This window comes from Engystomops pustulosus, chromosome 1 (assembly GCF_040894005.1).
Source record: "Engystomops pustulosus chromosome 1, aEngPut4.maternal, whole genome shotgun sequence".
In the NCBI taxonomy this organism is placed as follows: domain Eukaryota; kingdom Metazoa; phylum Chordata; class Amphibia; order Anura; family Leptodactylidae; genus Engystomops; species Engystomops pustulosus.
This window is the reverse complement of record NC_092411.1, coordinates 80,501,709-80,522,183: the sequence shown is the minus strand read 5'-3', so window position 1 is coordinate 80,522,183 and position 20,475 is coordinate 80,501,709. Positions and strand designations below refer to the sequence as shown.

Genomic DNA, 20,475 nt, shown 5'->3' with positions numbered 1-20,475 from the left:
GCTGAAAATCCTCAACTCGGCTTATACACGAGTCAACACAGCCAGCCCAGTACTTAAAAAAAAAAAACTTATATACTTGCCCTCCGGTGGCCGCCAATGCGCTGCTCCCCTGATGTCCGTGCGGCTCCTCTTCCGGCTCTATCTGGCGCCCTGCAGCCTGATACAGAAGAAAGAAGACAGACGCGGACATAGGTGGAGCAGCGCTGCGCATCGGGGCTGCCGGAGGGTGCGTATATAAGATGTTTTCTTTTTTTTTTTAAGTGCTGGGCTGGCTGCATACTATTGGAGGCAGGCTGGGCTGGCTGTATACTACAGGGGGCAGGCTGGGCTGGCTGTATACTACAGGGGGCAGGCTGGGCTGGCTGTATACTACAGGGGGCAGGCTGGGCTGGCTGCATACTATTGGAGGCAGGCTGGGCTGGCTGTATACTACAGGGGGCAGGCTGGGCTGGCTGTATACTACAGGGGGCAGGCTGGGCTGGCTGTATACTACAGGGGGCAGGCTGGGCTGGCTGTATACTACAGGGGGCAGGCTGGGCTGGCTGTATACTACAGGGGGCAGGCTGGGCTGGCTGTATACTACAGGGGGCAGGCTGGGCTGGCTGTATACTACAGGGGGCAGGCTGGGCTGGCTGTATACTACAAGGGGCAGGCTGGGCTGGCTGTATACTACAGGGGGCAGGCTGGGCTGGCTGTATACTACAGGGGGCAGGCTGGGCTGGCTGTATACTACAGGGGGCAGGCTGGGCTGGCTGTATACTACAGGGGGCAGGCTGGGCTGGCTGTATACTACAGGGGGCAGGCTGGGCTGGCTGTATACTACAGGGGGCAGGCTGGGCTGGCTGTATACTACAGGGGGCAGGCTGGGCTGGCTGTATACTACAGGGGGCAGGCTGGGCTGGCTGTATACTACAGGGGGCAGGCTGGGCTGGCTGTATACTACAGGGGGCAGGCTGGGCTGGCTGTATACTACAGGGGGCAGGCTGTATGCATTTCACACCCTCGGCTTATACTCGAGTCAATAGTTTTTCCCAGTTTTTGGTGGTAAAATTAGGGGTCTCGGCTTATACTCGGGTCAGCTTATACTCGAGTATATACTGTATAAATCTATCATCTATCTATAAATGTATATCACCTTTCATATTTATCTTCTATCATCCATCTACCTCTCATCTGTCTATCTCCTATAAAATTCTCATACTGGCCCATATTACAGATTGCCTCACCATACTACTGTTTGTACACTACAAAGTGTTATTATTGTGTAGGGCTGTAGGGAGCATCTAGTGCCTGTTCATAAGTTTTTTTGGGGGGGGTTGAGGGGGGGGCACTCTTAGTTTTACCCAGGGTCCCACTTAGTCTTAAACCCGGCCCTGTGCTGATGTGTTCATATATGAAATGTATATAAGTACCGAATGGCACTAAGTTTCAAGGTTTGCTTGTTTTATTAAATGTATCTGATTTCTTGGAATGTGTAATGTTGTACACAAATTATAAGATGACACTGAATGCTGATTCTGCTGTTTATTGGGTTAAAAAAAAATCCCCCTCCCATTTCCTCTACACTCTGTCCATTTCTACTTTATGTGCGGGATGGCTGTAAATTCTATTTCCTTTTGGAATTTGTTTCTGTTTTTGAGCTGTGATCTTGTTAAAGAATAATAATAAGGAATACTCTTTATTCTGTCGGTACAGTCGCAAAGATACCAAATTGTTGTACCATCTCAATCAAACATGATAAACCAGGGACACTTACTCATAGATCCAGGCACTGTGACTGTACAATTATGCTAATGAGCCAGAAAGGTGTGGTAAGTGCTGCGGAAGCAGGGGGAGGCGGAGGCAGTAACAGCCTTTGAAGATAGAGCACATATCCCTTCCTTAGCATAATTGCTACAGTTGCTTTTAGAAGGATGGTGGCCATAGCTAACAAATATAAGATTACTATCACATTCATGGTAGCTGGATCTATAAGTAAATGTTCCTGGTTTATCATGCTTGATTCTGATGCTTGACGGGTTCCAACCATATGCATTGAGGGGAATTATATGGAGTAGAGGAAGAATGCATGAGGAGTTACAGGCACACACAGGCTGCAGCTGCCCCTCCCCGGGGACTTGCCATATGCTGCTGACAGGGAAGGTGAAGGCATTTTTAAAATCTGCATAGTATATGATACCGGAAACCTGTCACCAGCAAAAAATTACATTCCTGGTCACAGATTCACTTTAAGTACCTTTAAAAAAAAAAAATTTAAACCCTAACATTGTAATGCATCCGGCTGATATGGCAACTCACTTTTTTTTTTTCAAATTTAGCAGGCATGTGCATGTATTAAGTTTCTGAACTTCATCATTTTTGTCCTGAAAAGTTTACTTGAACTTTTCTTTCCACAGGATCTTATTTGCCTGATGGGAGTGCGGTAGATCCAGACTATTACCTGACCACCATCAGTTCCAGCTTCTCTGTCTCCCCTCTATTCACTGGTGTCAATAATAAGGAGTTTGATATGCCTCAAGAAACTCTTCGGCAACTACTGTCCATGGTATAGTGTTACGTTACCTGTTGCTTTTCATGCTACTATGATGAGCTTATTCTTTGCATTTACCCCCTACCCACAAGCTAGAAGGTAAATGTCTGAACGCAGGCACCTGCTCTCTAGTATAGGGACCCACAAGTAGCCTATGGGCATGACACAAAAAGGTACCTGTGCTCTGCCATTACTATATTCACTTTTATTGTGGCTGCTAAAAGTAATGGACCTTGAAGTCCTGTAGAATTTCATTAAGCAGTGTTGCATATTCACTAGTGGTGCTCATTTAATATCTACTGGGATCTCTGATCAGCTTCATAGAGAAGTCCCATAGAAGCTCACATGGAGCACTTTCATTCATGTGATTACAGGGGGTCCTAGTGGTTGGATCTCTGTGGACATAAACTAATTCCTTATTTGTCTTAAGTGATAAAACCCTTTCAAAATACAAACTATATATATTTATTTTTCTTTTAACTTTACAGGTGAAGCAGATTGTTGCAGATCCAGTTTTAAGCTCATTAGATTCTCTTATCACTGAAGTTACAGAGGTAATGTTACTAAGTGTCTATGTAATAATAATAATTCTTTATTTATAAACTGCACACAGATTACACAGCGCTGCACAAAGCTTGCCAAATCAGTCCCTGACCCCATGGGGTTCACAATCTAATCAATCTACCAGTCTGAATATGTTATTATGGAGTATGTTACATATAGGTTTTCTATTTACATTGTAAATCGTAATGGACAAGAAAAACTCAGGTTATTGCAACAAAAGTTCTATCTTTCTATTACTAGAGAAACCTCCCAGGGGTCAGTGGGGCTTTATGTAGGTTTTATAGTGTAAAACATAGGAAAAAGTTTGACACTATTTTGGCTCTAAATATGCTTTGGGTTTTCTATTATTTATTGCTATGAAAACTAGTTTTGATTGTTTTTATCTACCGGTTTTAGGGTAATCCCAGCGCTGACCTTTTTTACAAAACGTTTAGTGATCCTCTCTACGTAGCAATGTTTAAGATGCTCAGAGATACACTGTACCATATGAAAGGTAAGTGCGTTTGTATTTGGATAATTAGCCTTGTGATTTGATAAGTAATATTACTTTGGATCTTACAATATTACCCTCTTCTTTCCTCCTGCCATCTTATTTCTGCATGAGGTACTCTGCTCTAAGAATTCCTCCAGGCATATTAGCTTTACTTGCTATATTCTTAGGTCTTACCATGTACACACCTAAGTCATAAGTAACTTTAACCCCTTCCCGACGTTTGACATAGTAGACATGTTCGTCTGTGACATACTACTATGTCCTGCTTCTGGTATCAGCTGCGGAACGGAGCCGGTGCTAGAAGCTGCGGGTGGCAGCTGTATATTGCAGCCAACACGCTTGATCAGAGATTCGTCCAATTGCGGGTGTTAACCCCTTACACACCGTGGTCATAGATGACCATGGCATGTATGGGGCATGTGAAGACATTTGGACTTCCCGTGGCACTTACTTACTAGTAGTTCAGAAAGCCACCATCAGGGGTGATTACTACAAACGGGTCTATGCAGCTCCCATGATAGTTGCTCTGTGATGTATTTATCATGTGTTGTGGGAAGGAAAAATGTATGTGTTATATAAATTTATTTTACTAAGTGTTTTTGTCTGGATATTAACACATGTACAACTCTTAACCTTTTAGACCTCCAGACCTCTTTCGTAAAGGAAATCCATGACTTTGTACTTGAACAGTTTAACAGCAGCCAGTCTGAGCTGCAGAAAATCTTACATGATGTGGATAGACTGCACAGTGAGCTTAGCCCATTGAAGCTAAGATGTCAGGCTAATGCTGCTTGTGTGGACCTCATGGTTTGGGCTGTAAAGGATGAGCAAGGTAGGTTCTATTTATATCACAGCCTTCATAGTACTGTTCTGTAAAGACTCTTCTAGTGTTCATTATTAATACACATTTGTTCAAAATTCACCGGTGTATACTTTATCATCAGTGACAACATTGAAAAAACTGAGCAAAAAGTCTGTAACAGTTTGAGGCTGATTTAAATGTCCTTCAACCAAAGACAATGGAGGTTTTTAAAGGGGTTTTTCTGGGCAAAATCTATACCTTACTTTCGAGTTAGTTGTCAGTATCTGTCTAGTCTGACACCCAGTGTAGGCAACAATTAGCTGCTATGGACAGTCAACACAGTGAACAGAGCTGGTAGTAGATGGCTGCATACTATGGCTTCAGGTTATTGCCCAGGTCCTGTGTAGTTCTGGGTTAATTCCTGACCTTTCAGAATCGTCTTTACCCCACGAGGTGAGACCATGCATGGAGCCCCAGACCAAGGAAGATTGAAGTTCATCTGGTGTTTCTTCCATTTTATAATAATAATTCTGCCAACAGTTATTTTCTCACCAAGCTGCTGCCTATTGTCCTGTAGCCCATCCAAGCCTTGTGGCAGGTCTACAATTCTGTCCCTGGTGTCCTTAGACAGCTCTTTGGGATTGCTCATGGTAGAGAGATTGGAGTGTGACTGGCTGTTTGTGTGGACAGGTGTATGGACAGGAAACAAGTTCAAACAGGCACAATTCATACAGGTAATGAGTGCAGAGCAGGAGGAGCATCTTAAAGGAAAACTAACAGCACAGAGAGTCTGAATTCTTGCTTCATTGGTAGGGGATTAAATACTTATTTTGTGTAATAACATTCTAATTGATTATGTGAAAAATCATACAATGTGATATTTTTTTTTAGATTATGTCTCTCACTGTTGGCAGTGTAGCATCAATAAAATGACAGACCTCTCCATTCTTTGTAGGTGGGAAAACTGGCAAAATTGGCTTGGGATCAAATACTTCTATACACACAGTGGGGAAAATCATACATACATACATACATACACACACACACAAATCTGCAGCAGATTTACAAAACAAATTGTACTTCCTATCATATCTTATCACCCCCAGTCTCCATTTTTTACCCTCGCTGAGTGCTTACTTTGTTGTATTGTAGGTGCAGAGAATCTGTGCATTAAACTGTCTGAAAAGCTGCAGTCAAAGACATCCAGCAAAGTTATCATAGCGCACATGCCTCTTCTGATCTGCTGCTTACAGGTGAGCCTTCATCAGTTGCTCCATTTAGGGGAAAAATAAAATGGTTTGACTTGCAGATTTGTGTAATTTTTTAATATTTTACTTTGCTTTTCTCTCATTAAGGGGTTGGGTCGTCTCTGTGAGCGATTTCCTGTAGTAGTGCACTCTGTAACACCATCACTTCGGGATTTCCTGGTCATACCTTCTCCTGTGCTGGTGAAGCTCTACAAATATCACAGCCAAAATCTACCAGGTAGAACTGATTAAAACCTGTTGTATCTAAAATAAAATCCGAGAAAGACACTGCATTCAACTGGAATCTGTGTATTACTCATGCTGGTTTTATTACTGTGCTGGTCAGATCCCACAGAACAAACACAGTGCATTGGATGGGAGTCATTGCATCAAAGAGAAATATGATACAACAACTCCCAGCCAGCTGAACAGCAGCGCTGACACTAGAACAGCAATTCCTCATTAAAATCCCCATTGAAAAGATTGAATTCAGTAAAATACATATTTTTATGCCAGTGGATAGAATAGCCTAGCCGACTGTTGCCAAAACTATGCTATTGTTAACGGACCAATGGGGATCAAAAGCAAGCTCTTGCTCGCATAAAAGACCAATGATTGATGGGGTTGATGAAAAATGATTTTTTTCAGTGTATACCGTATACTCTCTTTTTCGTGCCTTACCTATGTTTCCAGCAATATGACAGAGATCTCCAAAAACTGCCAATCCTCCTATAATAGTGAGATGACCCAGGTCATTCTATCCCACTCTATACAGCAAAGCTGACAGCCGAATTGACACAAATTCGGAAGTGTCATCTGATTATAACAACTCTAGCAGCATTTGTTAAAGCTGTAATATTTTACCACTTTTTATATGCGGATAGACATATAAAAGAATTATAAAACACAGTTATATTTTTATGATGAACACCATATTGTCTAAAAAAAGCCTGATATTTGACAATATAGGTAGAATGATTAGAAATTGAGCAGATAAACAGCACACATAACACATATTAAAGTACAGGCGGTCCCTGACTTAAGGACACTTGACTTACAGACAACCTCTAGTTAGACAGACCTCTCTGCCCACCATGACCTCTGGTGAAGCTCTCTGGATGCTTTACTTTAGTCTCAGGCTGCAATAATCAGCTGTAAGATGTCTGTAATGATAATCATTGTTCGCGTGACAGCTTAAAACTTTTAAAATCCAAAAAAATATTTTGTCTAGAGCTACAATTCTAGAATATACCCGTTCCGACTTGCATACAAATTCAACTTAAGAACAAACCTAAAGAACCTATTTTGTATTTAATCCGGGGACTGCCTGTATTCGTAATACATTAATAATAATAATGAATGTAAACTTGATTTGTTAATAGCAGTTTAAGAAAAACTATGAAAAACTTTTAAGACTTCTCCCCTTTCTCTTAATTAGCTTTTCTCTCTCTCCTTTTTTTGTCTCTCTCACTTCATTGTTCCATTTCCCATGTTCTCGTGGTTTGGACCATTTATTGGGTCCAAAGCCTTGTGCCCCGTGTCTTTCCTGGGTACACACCTTTTTCACCTTTTCTTCACAGGGACTAATGACATTAAGATTAGCATTACAAATGAGCACTCCGAATCCACAATGAATGTTATACATGGTAAGAAGAGCCAGCCCTCCATGTACGAGCAGCTCCGAGACATTGCCATTGAAAACATCTGCCGGTATGTGTTGTCTCACCATCTTTTAACTTTTCTTTTTCATATCATTATCTATACATGTCATAAAATTTGCTGTATTCAATGCATAAGTACTTAAAGACAGAAATATAAAAAATGTTTTAATTTATTTTATTTTTTTTCCTTCTAGGTGTCTAAAGGCAGGATTAACCATTGATCCAGTTATTGTAGAAGCTTTCCTTGCCAGTTTATCCAATCGTCTATATATATCACAGGAGAATGAAAAGTATGTTTAGCTGATAAAAAAAAGCGATGTACCATATTTTTGGACTCTTAAGACGCACCCCGGATTTAGTCCTCAAAAAAAAAAAGCAAAAATATACACCAGTTAAATCTCTGGTAGTCACACTTACAAGCACAGCACTGATGCATACATATTCACACTCAGCACTGCTACATCCATTCGCACACACAGTTATGCTACATACATCCACTCAAAGTCCTACAACTCCCCTACATCCATCCATTCACACACACAGCTATGATATGATATATACCTAGTCACAGCGGCAATATAAAAATCCCCTGGTTATGTCCCAACTCGCAGCAAGAAAATGTCTAAGGACGATACAGTGATGAAGCATGCGATCAGTCACATGCTTCTGACATCACTGTGCTCCGTAACCTGCTTCATGCTGCCGCTAGTTGTCCAGGATGGGCAAGGAGAGGGAGAGAGCCGCGCAGAGGCACTTTTCTCTCAAAGATACCAGGACGGGGGGTCAGGAGGGCATGGCAGTGCTTTTTAGTAAGAATTTTGTCTTGTAGTCTTGAAGTCCAAAAAATACATTGCATTATCGGGGAATTTTATAATGTAACAATGGATTTTTATAAAGATAAACTACAAAAATAACTGTACAAAGCTTATGTTTGGTGACCTCATGCTGCTAACATTAATATATTATCCTCCCAAAAATCTTTCATAATTCTGTTTTCCCTCTGATTTCAGGGATGCACATTTGATTCCTGATCACACAATCCGCGCCTTAGGTCACATTTCTGTAGCTCTTAGGGATACACCCAAGGTGATGGAGCCCATTCTTCAAATCCTGCAACAGAAGTTTTGTCAGCCACCATCACAGTTAGATGTTCTTATCATCGACCAACTAGGGTGCATGGTGATAACCGGCAATGTAAGTAAATGAATAAAACTTAAATGTTGACATTTCAGCTTAACAGATATCAAATAAATGTAACGGATCGACTATCTGTCCATTGAAAGAATTCCTTCATATTATTCTCTTATGCCCACGTGGACTTAGGTCTTCCTTCTTCTTGAAATGTTTTTAGAGGAGATTTTCTGTTCAGCCCTGATGGCAGATAACTCTTTCTGTGTTTCTTGTTACAATTATTTAAAATACATAAAATACGTAAATGGAATATTTTAGAATATGTGTGTATGTATGTGTATAGATAGATAGATAGGGTTGCATGATATATCGAAACCTTAGTACCTGTTCGATACTTTCATACTCGGAACAGTTCAATACTGGGTTTCTGTAAGTTTCAGAACTGAATGACTTGTGCTGCTCCTATTGTGCAGACTCCTAGGGGGGATATTTGTCATGCCGGCATTCGTGCGCCGGTGTGTAATAGCCCCAGCGCTGCATTTTCGCCCTGCCTGGCGTAGAAATAAACACATTTTGAAAAGTCGCCGACAGCAGCGAGTGCGCAGGCTCGGGGAAAGAAATGACCCACGCCGGCCCACTCCTGGCCGGACACGTCCCACTGGTGTAAAGGTGGCAGATTGGGGCAAATAATCGCGAGTGCTTACAATAAGCTGATAAATATGCTCCCTAGAGTCTATAGGTGTGGGAATCCTCAGATGAGACATAGGGCAGGGAATCCTTTGTTATAGTGTCTGGCATTGGCAGAGCAGGGACCACGTGATCAGAGAAATACAATTATCTGTCCATATCATATATGGTGGACACATTATTTAATTAATTTTTTTTTTTTGCCTAGTTGGCATTTAAACTCATAACCTCCACTTTCTATTGGCCATAGAGATACAGAGCATCTATTCACTAGACCAGTGATGGCAAACCTTTTAAACACTGAGTGCCCAAACTATAACCAAAACCTGTGTATTTTTCGCAAAGTGCCAATGCAACAATTTAAGCAGTAACTTATTACTCCCTGCTCTTTCACGGGTTTAAATTGTGTAGGCACCTGAGGACACCAATACAGTAGAAGGAAGGAGAAAAAGTTTGGATTATCATTGTAGCTTCCTTCTGGGGTCCTGGGCTGCCTGGGACTACAAGGGGCCTTGAGTCCTGTTTGGCAAACTCTACCCTGAGGTGATGGCAAGGGTGCCCATTTAGAGGGCTCTGAGTGCCACCTCTGGCACCCGTGCCATAGGTTCGCCACCACTGCACTAGACTATGAATTTACTGGTTGTCAATGGGAGGATTTTTTCTCACTAGAGCTTCTATAGAGTCTCACTGTGACACAAGCTCCTGCATATTCTCACATCATCTTTTTTTTTTTTCTTTTACACATATACATTTTTATTAATTCAATTAAACTGTATTCATTTTAAAAATAAATTATACATTTTATATTAACATTACCAGGACAATCTTCACAATACATATAAAAACTCTAATAAAATAGAAAGCTTTCCTCGCAAAATGCTAGTTGATCATAACTGATCGCAGGCTTTTCATTGGAAACGCATATGCAATTGGGCTGAACCCCATTTGCATTGCGTTTCTAAACGCAATGTAAACGCCCATGTGGTCGCACCCTTAATGTTGAATTCTGACAATACTTTTTTCTGCTATCGGTGCAATGTGCGGGCTGACCTTCATTTCATCCTCTTTGTATTCTTCATTTTAGGGGTGAAAATTCACTTTGTCTACCCATAAATTTGTTGTTGCGTTTAAGCAACCTAAGAGCAGAGCAAGAGTGCTAGGAGGCGACTGTCTTGCAATAGGAGGGGAGCATTTTCTCCTATATGATGAAAAGCTTCCTCTCTAGAAAGAAGGGGCTAAAAGCATATTAGACATTTTGTAAAGGTTTTTGTTTTTTTCTGTCGGACGAAATCTATCTGTTTTATATGCCCCAGGGTGACATGGAACAGTAAAATGGGGTAAAAAAATATCCTGCCACTTCAATAACAATGTATCCAGTTAATACAAAATTAAGCCAGTAAATCAAATTCCTCTCACAAAAATAGCCCTTTCACTGTTAGGTGGCTTTTTGATGTATTGTATGGGCCTCAATCATAATTGTCAAAGTTGTGGAATGTGACTACATTGTATCTTCTATCAAGTATATAAGATATTTGGGCTTTTATCCACAGCAATATATTTACCAGGAGGTGTGGAACCTGTTCCAGCAGATAAGTGTGAAGGCCAGTTCAGTTGTGTACTCTGCCACCAAGGACTACAAAGATCATGGGTATAGGTAAGTTCTGCTTACTTGCAGCTGCGGTAATAATGTTAGATTATATGATTCTTAACATATCTGACACTACCTTAGGTAAAACCATTGATCATTCACCTTATTTTCTTCCTCTTTTGTCAGACATTGCTCATTGGCAGTCATTAATGCACTGGCAAACATTGCAGCCAACATCCAAGGGGAACAGCTGGTAGATGAGTTACTGATGAACTTACTGGAGTTGTTTGTGCAACTGGGACTGGAGGGCAAGCGAGCCAGTGAGAGAGCCAGTGAAAAAGGTCCAGCACTCAAGGTGAGACACTTAAGGTCATTCAGGTTGCAACCTTTGTAGTACAAGCGGGGTCACCCACTGTGCGTCACAAATTCAGTGTATTGACTATATCAGGTAGAGACCGGAAACTGCCTGTACATTGTGTAATAGACCAGTTCATACAACTTTTTCTCTAAGAAGTCACAGCTAACCCCCAACATCACAATTGCAGACATTCAATCTCAAATTTTATTTTCAAAGAAATGTATTTTTTAAGATTTTAAGTCAGTTTAACAAAATAATTCAAAAGAAACAAAAAGGTCCATCTAAGAATACTAGTGAGAGCAAATCAGTGCTGTACAGGAAAGGAGCATTAAGTAAGCATAGGGGAGGAGTATCAAACAATCCTTTGATTAAAAGCTCAGAGGATAATAGAAAATGTTTCTACCATCTTTACTACCAGCACACATCTTTACTCCCTTTTCTTAGCCACCAAACCAAAAGCCCCTAAATGAGCCGTCACCATTCTCTCCTTATCAAACTTATGTCCTTCTTGTACTCAAATAGAAAATCTGGTAAAGACACACACACTTGTTCACTAACTGAAGCCAGTGCCGCAGGGATGGCCTCCTGCACCCTTCCATGACATAGGGATATAGATCTGTATTTACAGATTAGCAAAGAAACTGCAACCTAAAGGCATCTCTCAGTTGGACTGAGAAATGCCTTGAAAATGAAAGAAATATGCTCGGCAAGGACAGAATATTCCCAGTGCCTGATAAAAGTTGCCCGAGAAACTTTATCCAAGCCTCAGCCCACAATTTAGCTTCAAGGTGCAGCAGAGAGTGCATGGAGGATAAAATTCTAAATCTTTATCAAGTTGTTACACACAAGCCAGTTCCCACAGTTTAGCTACTAGAGATGAGTGGGCTTTATGTTCGGGCTTGGGAATTGGGTTGGGCTGCGCGACTTGGACAAAATGCAGAATTGGCGTCCAAACAGTCAGTTCGGCAAATTGACACTCCCTGGCCAACCATAGCCATGGCTAGTTGCAAAGGGGCATCAAGTCTGCTCACCTCTACTAGTCACTGTTCAAATTGGCAGGGCCACCACTGTAAAAAGCTTATACCTTCACAGCAAATGAATCAAACTCTTGTAGAATCCCATTAATGTGCCCCCTCAATGCTGCTGCAGCATTGCACATGCCTGGCTTGTGGATTTTAATGGCAGGTGTCTGCTGTGTAATACATCAGACATCCATTGCGTATGATGTGTGCAGTGATCCCTTTTGAAACCGGCTTAACGATTCAACACCATGCATGTATGCAGTTTGTCCTAAAGAAGTTAAGGGTAAACAAGAATTGGAAATTGGAAAAAAAAACATTCCAGGCAACTTGCTAACAGATTTACTAAGTATTTATGGGCAGATAATATTTATTTAACCATCAGACAGCCAGTGTGGATATGGAGTTCTGTAGTTATGTCAAGGTCTACACCCACACTAGAAAGGGGCAAAGTCCTATGAGAGATCCAAGTTTTTGTTGTCTGCATGATCAGAATGTACATTGATCAATGTCCTGTTTATCTTTTTGTGCAGATGAGAAGTTGCTTTCAATGACTGTGCTGATATTCCACATGTCGTATAGATATTGCAGGTTTTATTTTTAAAGGGTTTGACCACTTCAGCAAACAAATAATATGGGCATGTGTTCTTACAAACACATGGCCAGTACCAGCTGAATTTACTCACCTGGTCTCCTCTTCTTGTACTTGTTGAGTACATGGTCCCGGACTGGGCGCCATCTTCTAGTAACGTCGCTCTGCACAAGTGCTGTGCTTCAGAGCCGTGCCTCTACAGACTCAACTGTGAATCTTCAACAGCTCAGGACATGCTATGTCACGGGAGCGCTCAAAGGACAGGGGGAACGTCATGTTCCTCCTCTCTGTGGGCCGCCCAGGCTGACTTATCGCCATTTAAGAATGGGACAATGCTGGAGAATTTCCAATGAAGGTAAGTTAGAAAAAAGTTTAATAATGCGCACCCCCCCCCTTGCTTAATTAAGTAGCCAAGCTCTTTAAGAAATATTGTACATTGACAATTACAGATCACAATTTCAACTAAGGCTGTGGAGTCCTTCCCAATTCTTTTTTTTTTTTCTCCAATCTGTAGCAGAAAAGCTACTGAGCATGTACATATAGAGCAGCACACGTTCATCTTAACTAAAAGCCTGGAACAGAGGTGCATAGCCCATGGCCAAAGGGCCCCAAGTGGCCTGTCAAGTCTTTAGTTGGGTCTCGAACCCCGCTGAGTGGACTTACTGATGAAAGCGTTCATTGATGCATGAGGCCAGGTAGTGTTGAGTGAAGCTGAGATGGCCTCACTGCTCCTGGGTTCTCTCCTGCCACAGGAGAATGAGGGGAATTTAGTAAGCCTTGTCCGCCAGTTGTCTTGTTAGGTAGTTGAGGATTCTGTGAAAATTCACCAGAATTTTATACCTGGTTTGACTTGGTCTAATCTAATAAAACCTAGGGGGACAATTAAGGCTGCTGTTTAAAATGTCAGTCTTGATAAATTCCCCCCATTTTATTTGGCTATAATGTACAGTGCCACGATTGGTAAAACCCAACACAGCATATAAGCGCTAACCTCTAAAGAACTGTAAAGCACGGAGGCAGAGGAAATATGATTTTGGCTTGTTCATGCAGCTAAATGACCTCATTGGGGCAGATTTATCAAGTGCACAGTATGTCACAAAGTTAAAAAAAATCTTTTACAGTCCCAGATTTGTCTGATGCTGGATGATAAATCTGGTGGCGTTTAAGACTTTCACACATGACTTCTCCATTTTGTCTTCATGTTTTGTTAAATAACAATACCACAGTAGAATCCATGTGTGTTCATCTTCACGTAAGGTTGTATGTACCTAACAAGACATTCTTAGGACCAGACTGTATGTGCCTCCACTCGCCGATTCCCCCCGCCCCGATATACAGAAGACATTGCTCCACATTTGTGTTCTATGATGGATATTTTTGCTCTTTATTGTACAGGCAGTCCCCGGGTTACGTACAACATAGGCTCTTTAGGTTTGTTCTTAAAGGACCTCCACCACCAGGATGAAAGATTGTATGCAAATGTGCCTGAGGGGCTCCAGGCTCCATAGGTGTTAATGGAGCCAGGGGCCCCTCAGGCTCATTTGCATACAATCTTTCATCCTGGGTGGGTAGATGTCCTTTTAATTTGAATTTGTATGTAATTCGGAACAGTATATTTTGACCGACAATTTTGACCGATTCATTTTACATTTGGATTGTCATTTTAACAAGGATTAACACTTAAGGTTCAATGCAGACATCTCTGATAACTGTGGGGTTGTAAAGTTTTTGTTTCTTTGTTTTTAAAGCTACATATGGCTAGGGGGCTATTGAAACAAAAAATATCTTATAGTCACCTCCTCCAGCTCTTCCGTTACATTCCGTCACCATCGGGCCTCAGTTTGTTTACGGAGGCTGGTGGTGCCATCCTACTGCAAGCCGGCTACTGAAAGGAATATTGTAGCAGGCGCACGGCGGTGGATGACCCTGCTGGTTTCTGTATAAAAACACGAACAACCCCTTTTAATTAAAATAAATTACGAGCATCCCGATATCCATCTGTTATATGCCTGTATTATGATTGTCATTCAGTCTACTTTTAGGTACAGCCATTTCCGTAAGTATTATTTGGGATTCCAGTGTATGAACCGAAGTCAAGAGCTTATCATAAGAGGAGCAAAGTAGTAGAAAATCTTAAACTATACCAGATTTATCATCCAGCAGCAGCCACTGATAAATCTGTTGCATCACAAGACTATCTTTTGTTGCATACCCCCCAATCATCCAAAAAGGTGAACCCTTTAACGGGGGAAGAGGGCATATTGCCACTTTTTTGCAATTTTGCTACATTCTAGTATCTTGCACAGAATGTCAAACGCTTACACAATTAAGCCAATAATAAGTGTGATTTGTACAATAATTTGAGTCTATGGCTAGCTAAACCATGCAATACCTGAGAGGAGGCCTCTGGTGTAAAGTTCTTGAATACCTACAACAAGTATTGAACAGTATTCCTTTAAGCGGTTCCTTTACGTCCACTTCACCTTTCTATTTGTTCTTCTTAGGCTTCCAGCAGTGCAGGGAACCTGGGAGTCCTGATTCCTGTAATTGCTGTGGTGAGTACATCTGCCTCTTAGTAATCTATCAGGAAACACAAAAATGCTACATGCTGTGAACGAAAATCTGACCCTTTAAATCCGCAATTTTTTTTTCTGTTCAGTTTTACTTCCTGTGTAGAGATAAGACATATTGATATTGGATATGAAAATTATCAATATGGACCAGACCTGTATATTCTCTGCTGAATGCTCATCAATGTGAGCCTCTCTTTTGTATCTATGAAATATAATTTTTTTTTTTTGGGGGGGGGGGGGTGGAATCCAATGGTTAATGAGACATTTTAGGCAAGCATTGAACTAGGCTGCATTTTCCAGTACATCCAGCTTCCTGCATTGCACTTTTTACCATTACGAGACTATTCCCTATAATATGTTGTAGATTGCTGGGGTTTGATCACTATGAGAATGGCAGTCCCTTGCTCACCCCAACCCCCATCTGAATGGAGCAACGCCTCCAGAAATGTGCTTCCATTGCATTTGTTTCTATGACTTCCAGAGATGAGTAAGAAAGTGGGGATTTGCCGTAATGGTTGCACAAGGGGCCCCTTTTTCTTGTGATCGGTAGAGATCTAAGCAGTCTTGCCTCCACTGATCTATAAATTTTCCTCCATTCTATTCACTGTTATTGTTTATGCATTTTGATTCATTTTATATCATTTTTATTTGAGGGGAACATACAGGACCTACAGGGAAGCATAAATTCTATACACATGACCATGTTAACAAATGTCAAGAGACATTTTGGAGTCTTGGCTTTTTTTTGTAAAATCTTTCTTTTATAGTATGAAAAAGCATAATTCTCGTTTTTGACGGTTTCTCTTTAAGAAGTCCTTATTTTATTTCATGTTGTTTTGCATGTGATGTATTGTCAGCTCTTGAGTAACTTTTTCCAGTTAACAGCTCAGAGGACATTATACATGGGGTTAATGGTCACATTGCTAGCAGGAAAACAAATATTTAATAAGCTTGCACAAACCTTCAGAAAAAAACCCAGCCAAACCCAGCTTCATCAGAAAACTATAGGAAATATAACTTTATTTGTATAGCTTTATATGCCAGTAGATTTTATTTGGAAGTCACATTAACAGACAAAAAGTTACTACAACTTACATATTGCAACTCTCATAAATGTATAATACCACGATCCCCAAACTATGAACGTTTTTTGAATGTTGAATAGACTATGTTTCTGTTACTTATGTTAAAAAATGTAATATCCTTCTCTAAATATAAAGCATAAACTTGCATATAGGGGCTGACTCATGATTTGGTAGGATTGGCAACTTTTCCAAAAAAGACAAGGCAATCTGTGCGATGTTCGTATATGAGAAACAAGAATGGGCGGTCAGCAATGAAACGCGTCTGAATGGATAAAGGTGTAAATCCCACCACAGTAATCGCTCCGGCTTGCGTGCCTTCTTCATTCACTGTGATGCTGCCTTGTTGCTGAAACTGCAGAATTTTAAGATGGTAGAAGTTTATACAGACCATTATGCACAGTTCATAGGTTTTCTATACTCTCAAACTGTTTCTAAAAGGGGGACAATGCAGAACAATGCAAAACACCCAGAAACTGAATCGGTGGAGATGGTTCAGTCTCTAGCCTGGCTGAAGACTAGAAACAACAGAAATTTTATAATTATACCCAGTGTGAAGGCAGGTCATGTCATCACCCACATAAACCCTTAAGAGTAATTGACACTTTTGCTATCTAATGGCTAATAAAAGGAGCTCCCGGTTGTAGAGGTATCTCTCTTTCTCTCCCTCATATACACACACATATATACACTCACCAGGCCAATGTTGATGTCTTCATCTGTAATGCCAGAAAAATCTGCCCTGCTTGTGAACAAGTCCTTCACTCCCATGTTGTTGAGTGCGTCCTTCAAGTTGTAGTTCTTTTCCAGCTTGAAACGTGGTAGATGAACCTCTCTTGTCCTAAGAAAGGGGAAATTGTGATTTTCTTGGAAAAGTATTATTACGTTCTATGTAGTTTTTTCATAATATACCGGTAAATGAAACCTTCATATTCTCTTTAGTGAGGTAGGATATATAATATGTGCATTGAATGATGATGTGCATTAGATGATAGTTAGCACTTCCCCGTATTTGCCTGTGTAAGTGTCTATGCATTATGATTCTCATTCCCTTAGTTTTTTTTTACATGTAAATCATTGTTATCTTACTTTGCACAAACTTATTGAGACCACTTTAATTGGGTCTTTCCTTAGATAGCGTAACTAAACACCAAAAAATTTTTTTTTTTTTTGCTCACTCAACCCTTTATATTCTTAATAAACTACGATTTAGAATAGTGTGTCAACAATGCCCCCAAACTGTCCACCTACTACATCATCTTAGCACTGACCCCATTTTGGGAAATCGCAAAGATGTTTATAGAGCCAAATGTGAAATGCCCGTAGCTGTATATTTTAATAATTTGTCTTTTTATCCTATCAATAGCCTTATATCAGATCATGATATGCTCCTAGCACAGACATCTTTATAGCAATGAAATACTTGACTCTTGGCTAATGAGTGTTCCACATTTTTCCTAGATTTAACACCAGCTTGAAACTGTATCCGGTAGTATAGAATATTCTGTAGGTGTTTTTATATAATTACAAGTTCTTTTGCACATTTTTGAGTATGTCGATGAATCTATCATAAGGACTAAAAGCAAAGCTATACATAACAATTAATATGTCTATAAGTGTCCACCTAGTGCACTCACCATCTTTGACATAAAAGTTTCAAAACCAAGGACATGCATTTGGAAATTGTGGGTTATGTAATGAACAAATATGCCTTTATAATCCACATACATTGTTGTACATTCATGTACAGCACCAGTTTGGAGTACTGTTTACATTTTACCTGTTAGTCATGCTTTTCTGCCATCGGTCTATCAAATGTGGGCTGAGCTGCTTCTCTAGGAGCTTCATGCCTGACAGTTTGTGTGGTACCACGATCAGCATACTTATATTACCAACATAGGGCAGCTGCAGCACTTCACAATCCAATTCAGAATCCACAGCAAACAAAAAACTTCCTTTAAGCTTCATCATAGGAACCTTTACCACTTCTTTTTCACTCACACGGAAATTTGCATTGTAGGTTTGCTCAAGTGGAAACTTATTCTCCCATGTCCCTGTGTAAAAATATAAAATGTTTGTGTTTCCTGCTTCAATTGAAAAATTAAGAGGACTTAACAGGGAAAAAGGGGAATGGTACAAAGTAAACAATCATATTCCAGCTTTCAAAGGACAATTGTAAAATACAATTTGCAAACTTATTTGGAACTATGGACTATGCCTTACCTTTTGCACAAGCTGGATCTAAAAGTTGCTACATACCTTTAAAATAGATGGAGTTTATGAGTAGCATTAGAATATTTGGGCTCAGATTGGCAAGTGCTTCCTTTATCAGTCCTTTGGTAAGTGTCTGAATCCGTTGGTTAACCTTGTGGAGAAAAGCCTTGTCCTCAAAATCCCCAGTTTGAGCTTCCGCGTAGTAGTAGTTTTTCAGTTTATCCTGGTAGTCCTTATTAATAGGGAAATCATGACGTATGTAAATGTCATTGACCGATCTTAAGGTATAGCCAAAGTTCCTCCGAAACAGTCTGTGGGTTAATTTCTTAAATACTGAGTGCATAGTGGTTTGGTCATACTTGGTGCTGGCATTGATAAATTCCTTAAAACCTAACGTGGAGAAAATTTCAGCCAGAGTCTGCCCTTCTGTTCCCATTGATATTGTAGCCATTGCGGTGGACACTCCAACCGGTGCCAGTAAGACATTATCTGTTGGCTGGGTATTCTCTCTAATGGCACGGTAAAGATGAAAGCCAAACTTTGCATTTATAATGCTAAGTCTCTGAATCCTAGTTTTTCCAGGAAACAATTCATATATATTTCCTTGGGTTTTATCATCACCTGTAATTTCTGGAAGAGCATCGATAATCTCTGAGTAGTCTTCATCTTCACCAAATATTTTATCAAAGTCTAGGTAGTCCTCATCATCATCTCCTTCAGGTATTAGGTCATTGGTCACTGTGTCATCTTGCAGACTCATTGCACTTTGGGGAGGTAGACCTCGTGCTCCTATTGAGCCATCGCCTGCATTGAAATGCTCATTCAGGTCCTTTACACCGCATAATGTAGAAGAAATCAGGAGGAAACACGTAGCAATTTGTAGGAGGATCATTTCTGGAGCAGTGATTCTAGAAAAGCAGAAGAAATTTAAAATAGAAAATATTTTGTTGATTTCTTAAAAAAAAAAACATAAAAAAGTGAGGTGTCCTTACCTTGAGGCTCCTGTCTGCAACTGCTTGATGGAGAATAAAAACCTGTGGTTCAAAAGAGCTAAAACACAACCTTTGTCTCTTTCCAGAGTAAACAGTCCAAAACATCAAACATACACAGAAATGCCTGGTCAGCTAATGTCCTCTCCTTCTTGGAGGCCCCCGCTCCCTCCCATCCCTCCCCTTGTATTTCCTGTATTTCGTTCTGCTTACAATAACAAGCTACACAAAATTTTAGCATTTTTGTAGTGAAGTGTGCTTACATTTATCTGAAGTTATCATTTATTACTTGGTTGTGGAATACATTGAAAAGTAGTGACCAAACAAGCTTTTTTTTTTTTATAAATATAGAAAACTATATAAGATGGCAATGCAAAAATTGTCCTATTTTTAAAAATTTGTGGCACATTCTCTCGATAGAAGTCTATGAAACGCAAGCTAGCAATTTTTTTGGTTGCCGAGGAGACGGGTGCCAGCCGACCTTTTTGTTTTGCGGATACGGCTCCCATACGGATGGCACACAGTCCAGAGGAACAGAGGACATCAATTAAAGTATTTTAGAAGAATGATGGTTCTAATTGCATTGATAAAATGTAAATTGTACTGGGTTGCGAGCTGGGACAGTACCTGAAGTGCACAAATCCGGAGTTGCTAGCCGCAATGTGCAGGGGTTAGGGAGGAAGTTAATATTTTATGATATACAGTAATATTAAAAATTAATATTAATTATAAGGGGGCCATTTGGGACACAAAACCACTGGTTCATAAGGTCCGGTGGGTGGTTTAGTGTCCCAAGTCGCTTTATAATATCAGAGGATATTTGGCTTTCTTGTCATTGTACCTTTTGATCCTTTTGTGCAATTCCATATTGCAGAACATTTTCTTTGCACAGATCCATGTACACTCACTGGCCACTTTATTAGGTACACCATGCTAGTAACGGGT

The 20,475-nt window shown here is 40.4% G+C and overlaps 2 protein-coding genes across 5 annotated transcripts in view; one reads left to right on the top strand and one right to left on the bottom strand.

The window, feature by feature from the left end:
* PI4KA (phosphatidylinositol 4-kinase alpha) overlaps window positions 1-20,475 on the top strand; it is a 71,575-nt gene that overhangs the window by 15,473 nt on the left and 35,627 nt on the right. For 2 of the 4 annotated variants that reach the window (XM_072144713.1, XM_072144707.1), the window contains exons 8-19: window positions 2,397-2,545; window positions 3,019-3,084; window positions 3,491-3,587; window positions 4,228-4,419; window positions 5,542-5,642; window positions 5,745-5,874; window positions 7,163-7,346; window positions 7,492-7,587; window positions 8,308-8,491; window positions 10,666-10,769; window positions 10,890-11,058; window positions 15,177-15,227. In XM_072144713.1, coding sequence (XP_072000814.1) covers window positions 2,397-2,545; window positions 3,019-3,084; window positions 3,491-3,587; window positions 4,228-4,419; window positions 5,542-5,642; window positions 5,745-5,874; window positions 7,163-7,346; window positions 7,492-7,587; window positions 8,308-8,491; window positions 10,666-10,769; window positions 10,890-11,058; window positions 15,177-15,227 — 1,523 coding nt within the window. The remainder of the gene's footprint in view (window positions 1-2,396; window positions 2,546-3,018; window positions 3,085-3,490; window positions 3,588-4,227; window positions 4,420-5,541; window positions 5,643-5,744; window positions 5,875-7,162; window positions 7,347-7,491; window positions 7,588-8,307; window positions 8,492-10,665; window positions 10,770-10,889; window positions 11,059-15,176; window positions 15,228-20,475) is intronic. The other 2 variants (XM_072144725.1, XM_072144717.1) reach the window with 1 other exon arrangement.
* Window positions 16,236-19,688, bottom strand: SERPIND1 (serpin family D member 1). The gene is made up of 5 exons (XM_072144696.1): window positions 19,534-19,688; window positions 18,587-19,449; window positions 18,108-18,381; window positions 17,024-17,168; window positions 16,236-16,682 (listed from the first exon to the last, which is right to left on the bottom strand). Exons 2-5 carry the CDS (start codon window positions 19,431-19,433, stop codon window positions 16,491-16,493), a joined length of 1,458 nt encoding a protein of 485 aa, XP_072000797.1. The 5' UTR covers window positions 19,434-19,449; window positions 19,534-19,688; the 3' UTR covers window positions 16,236-16,490.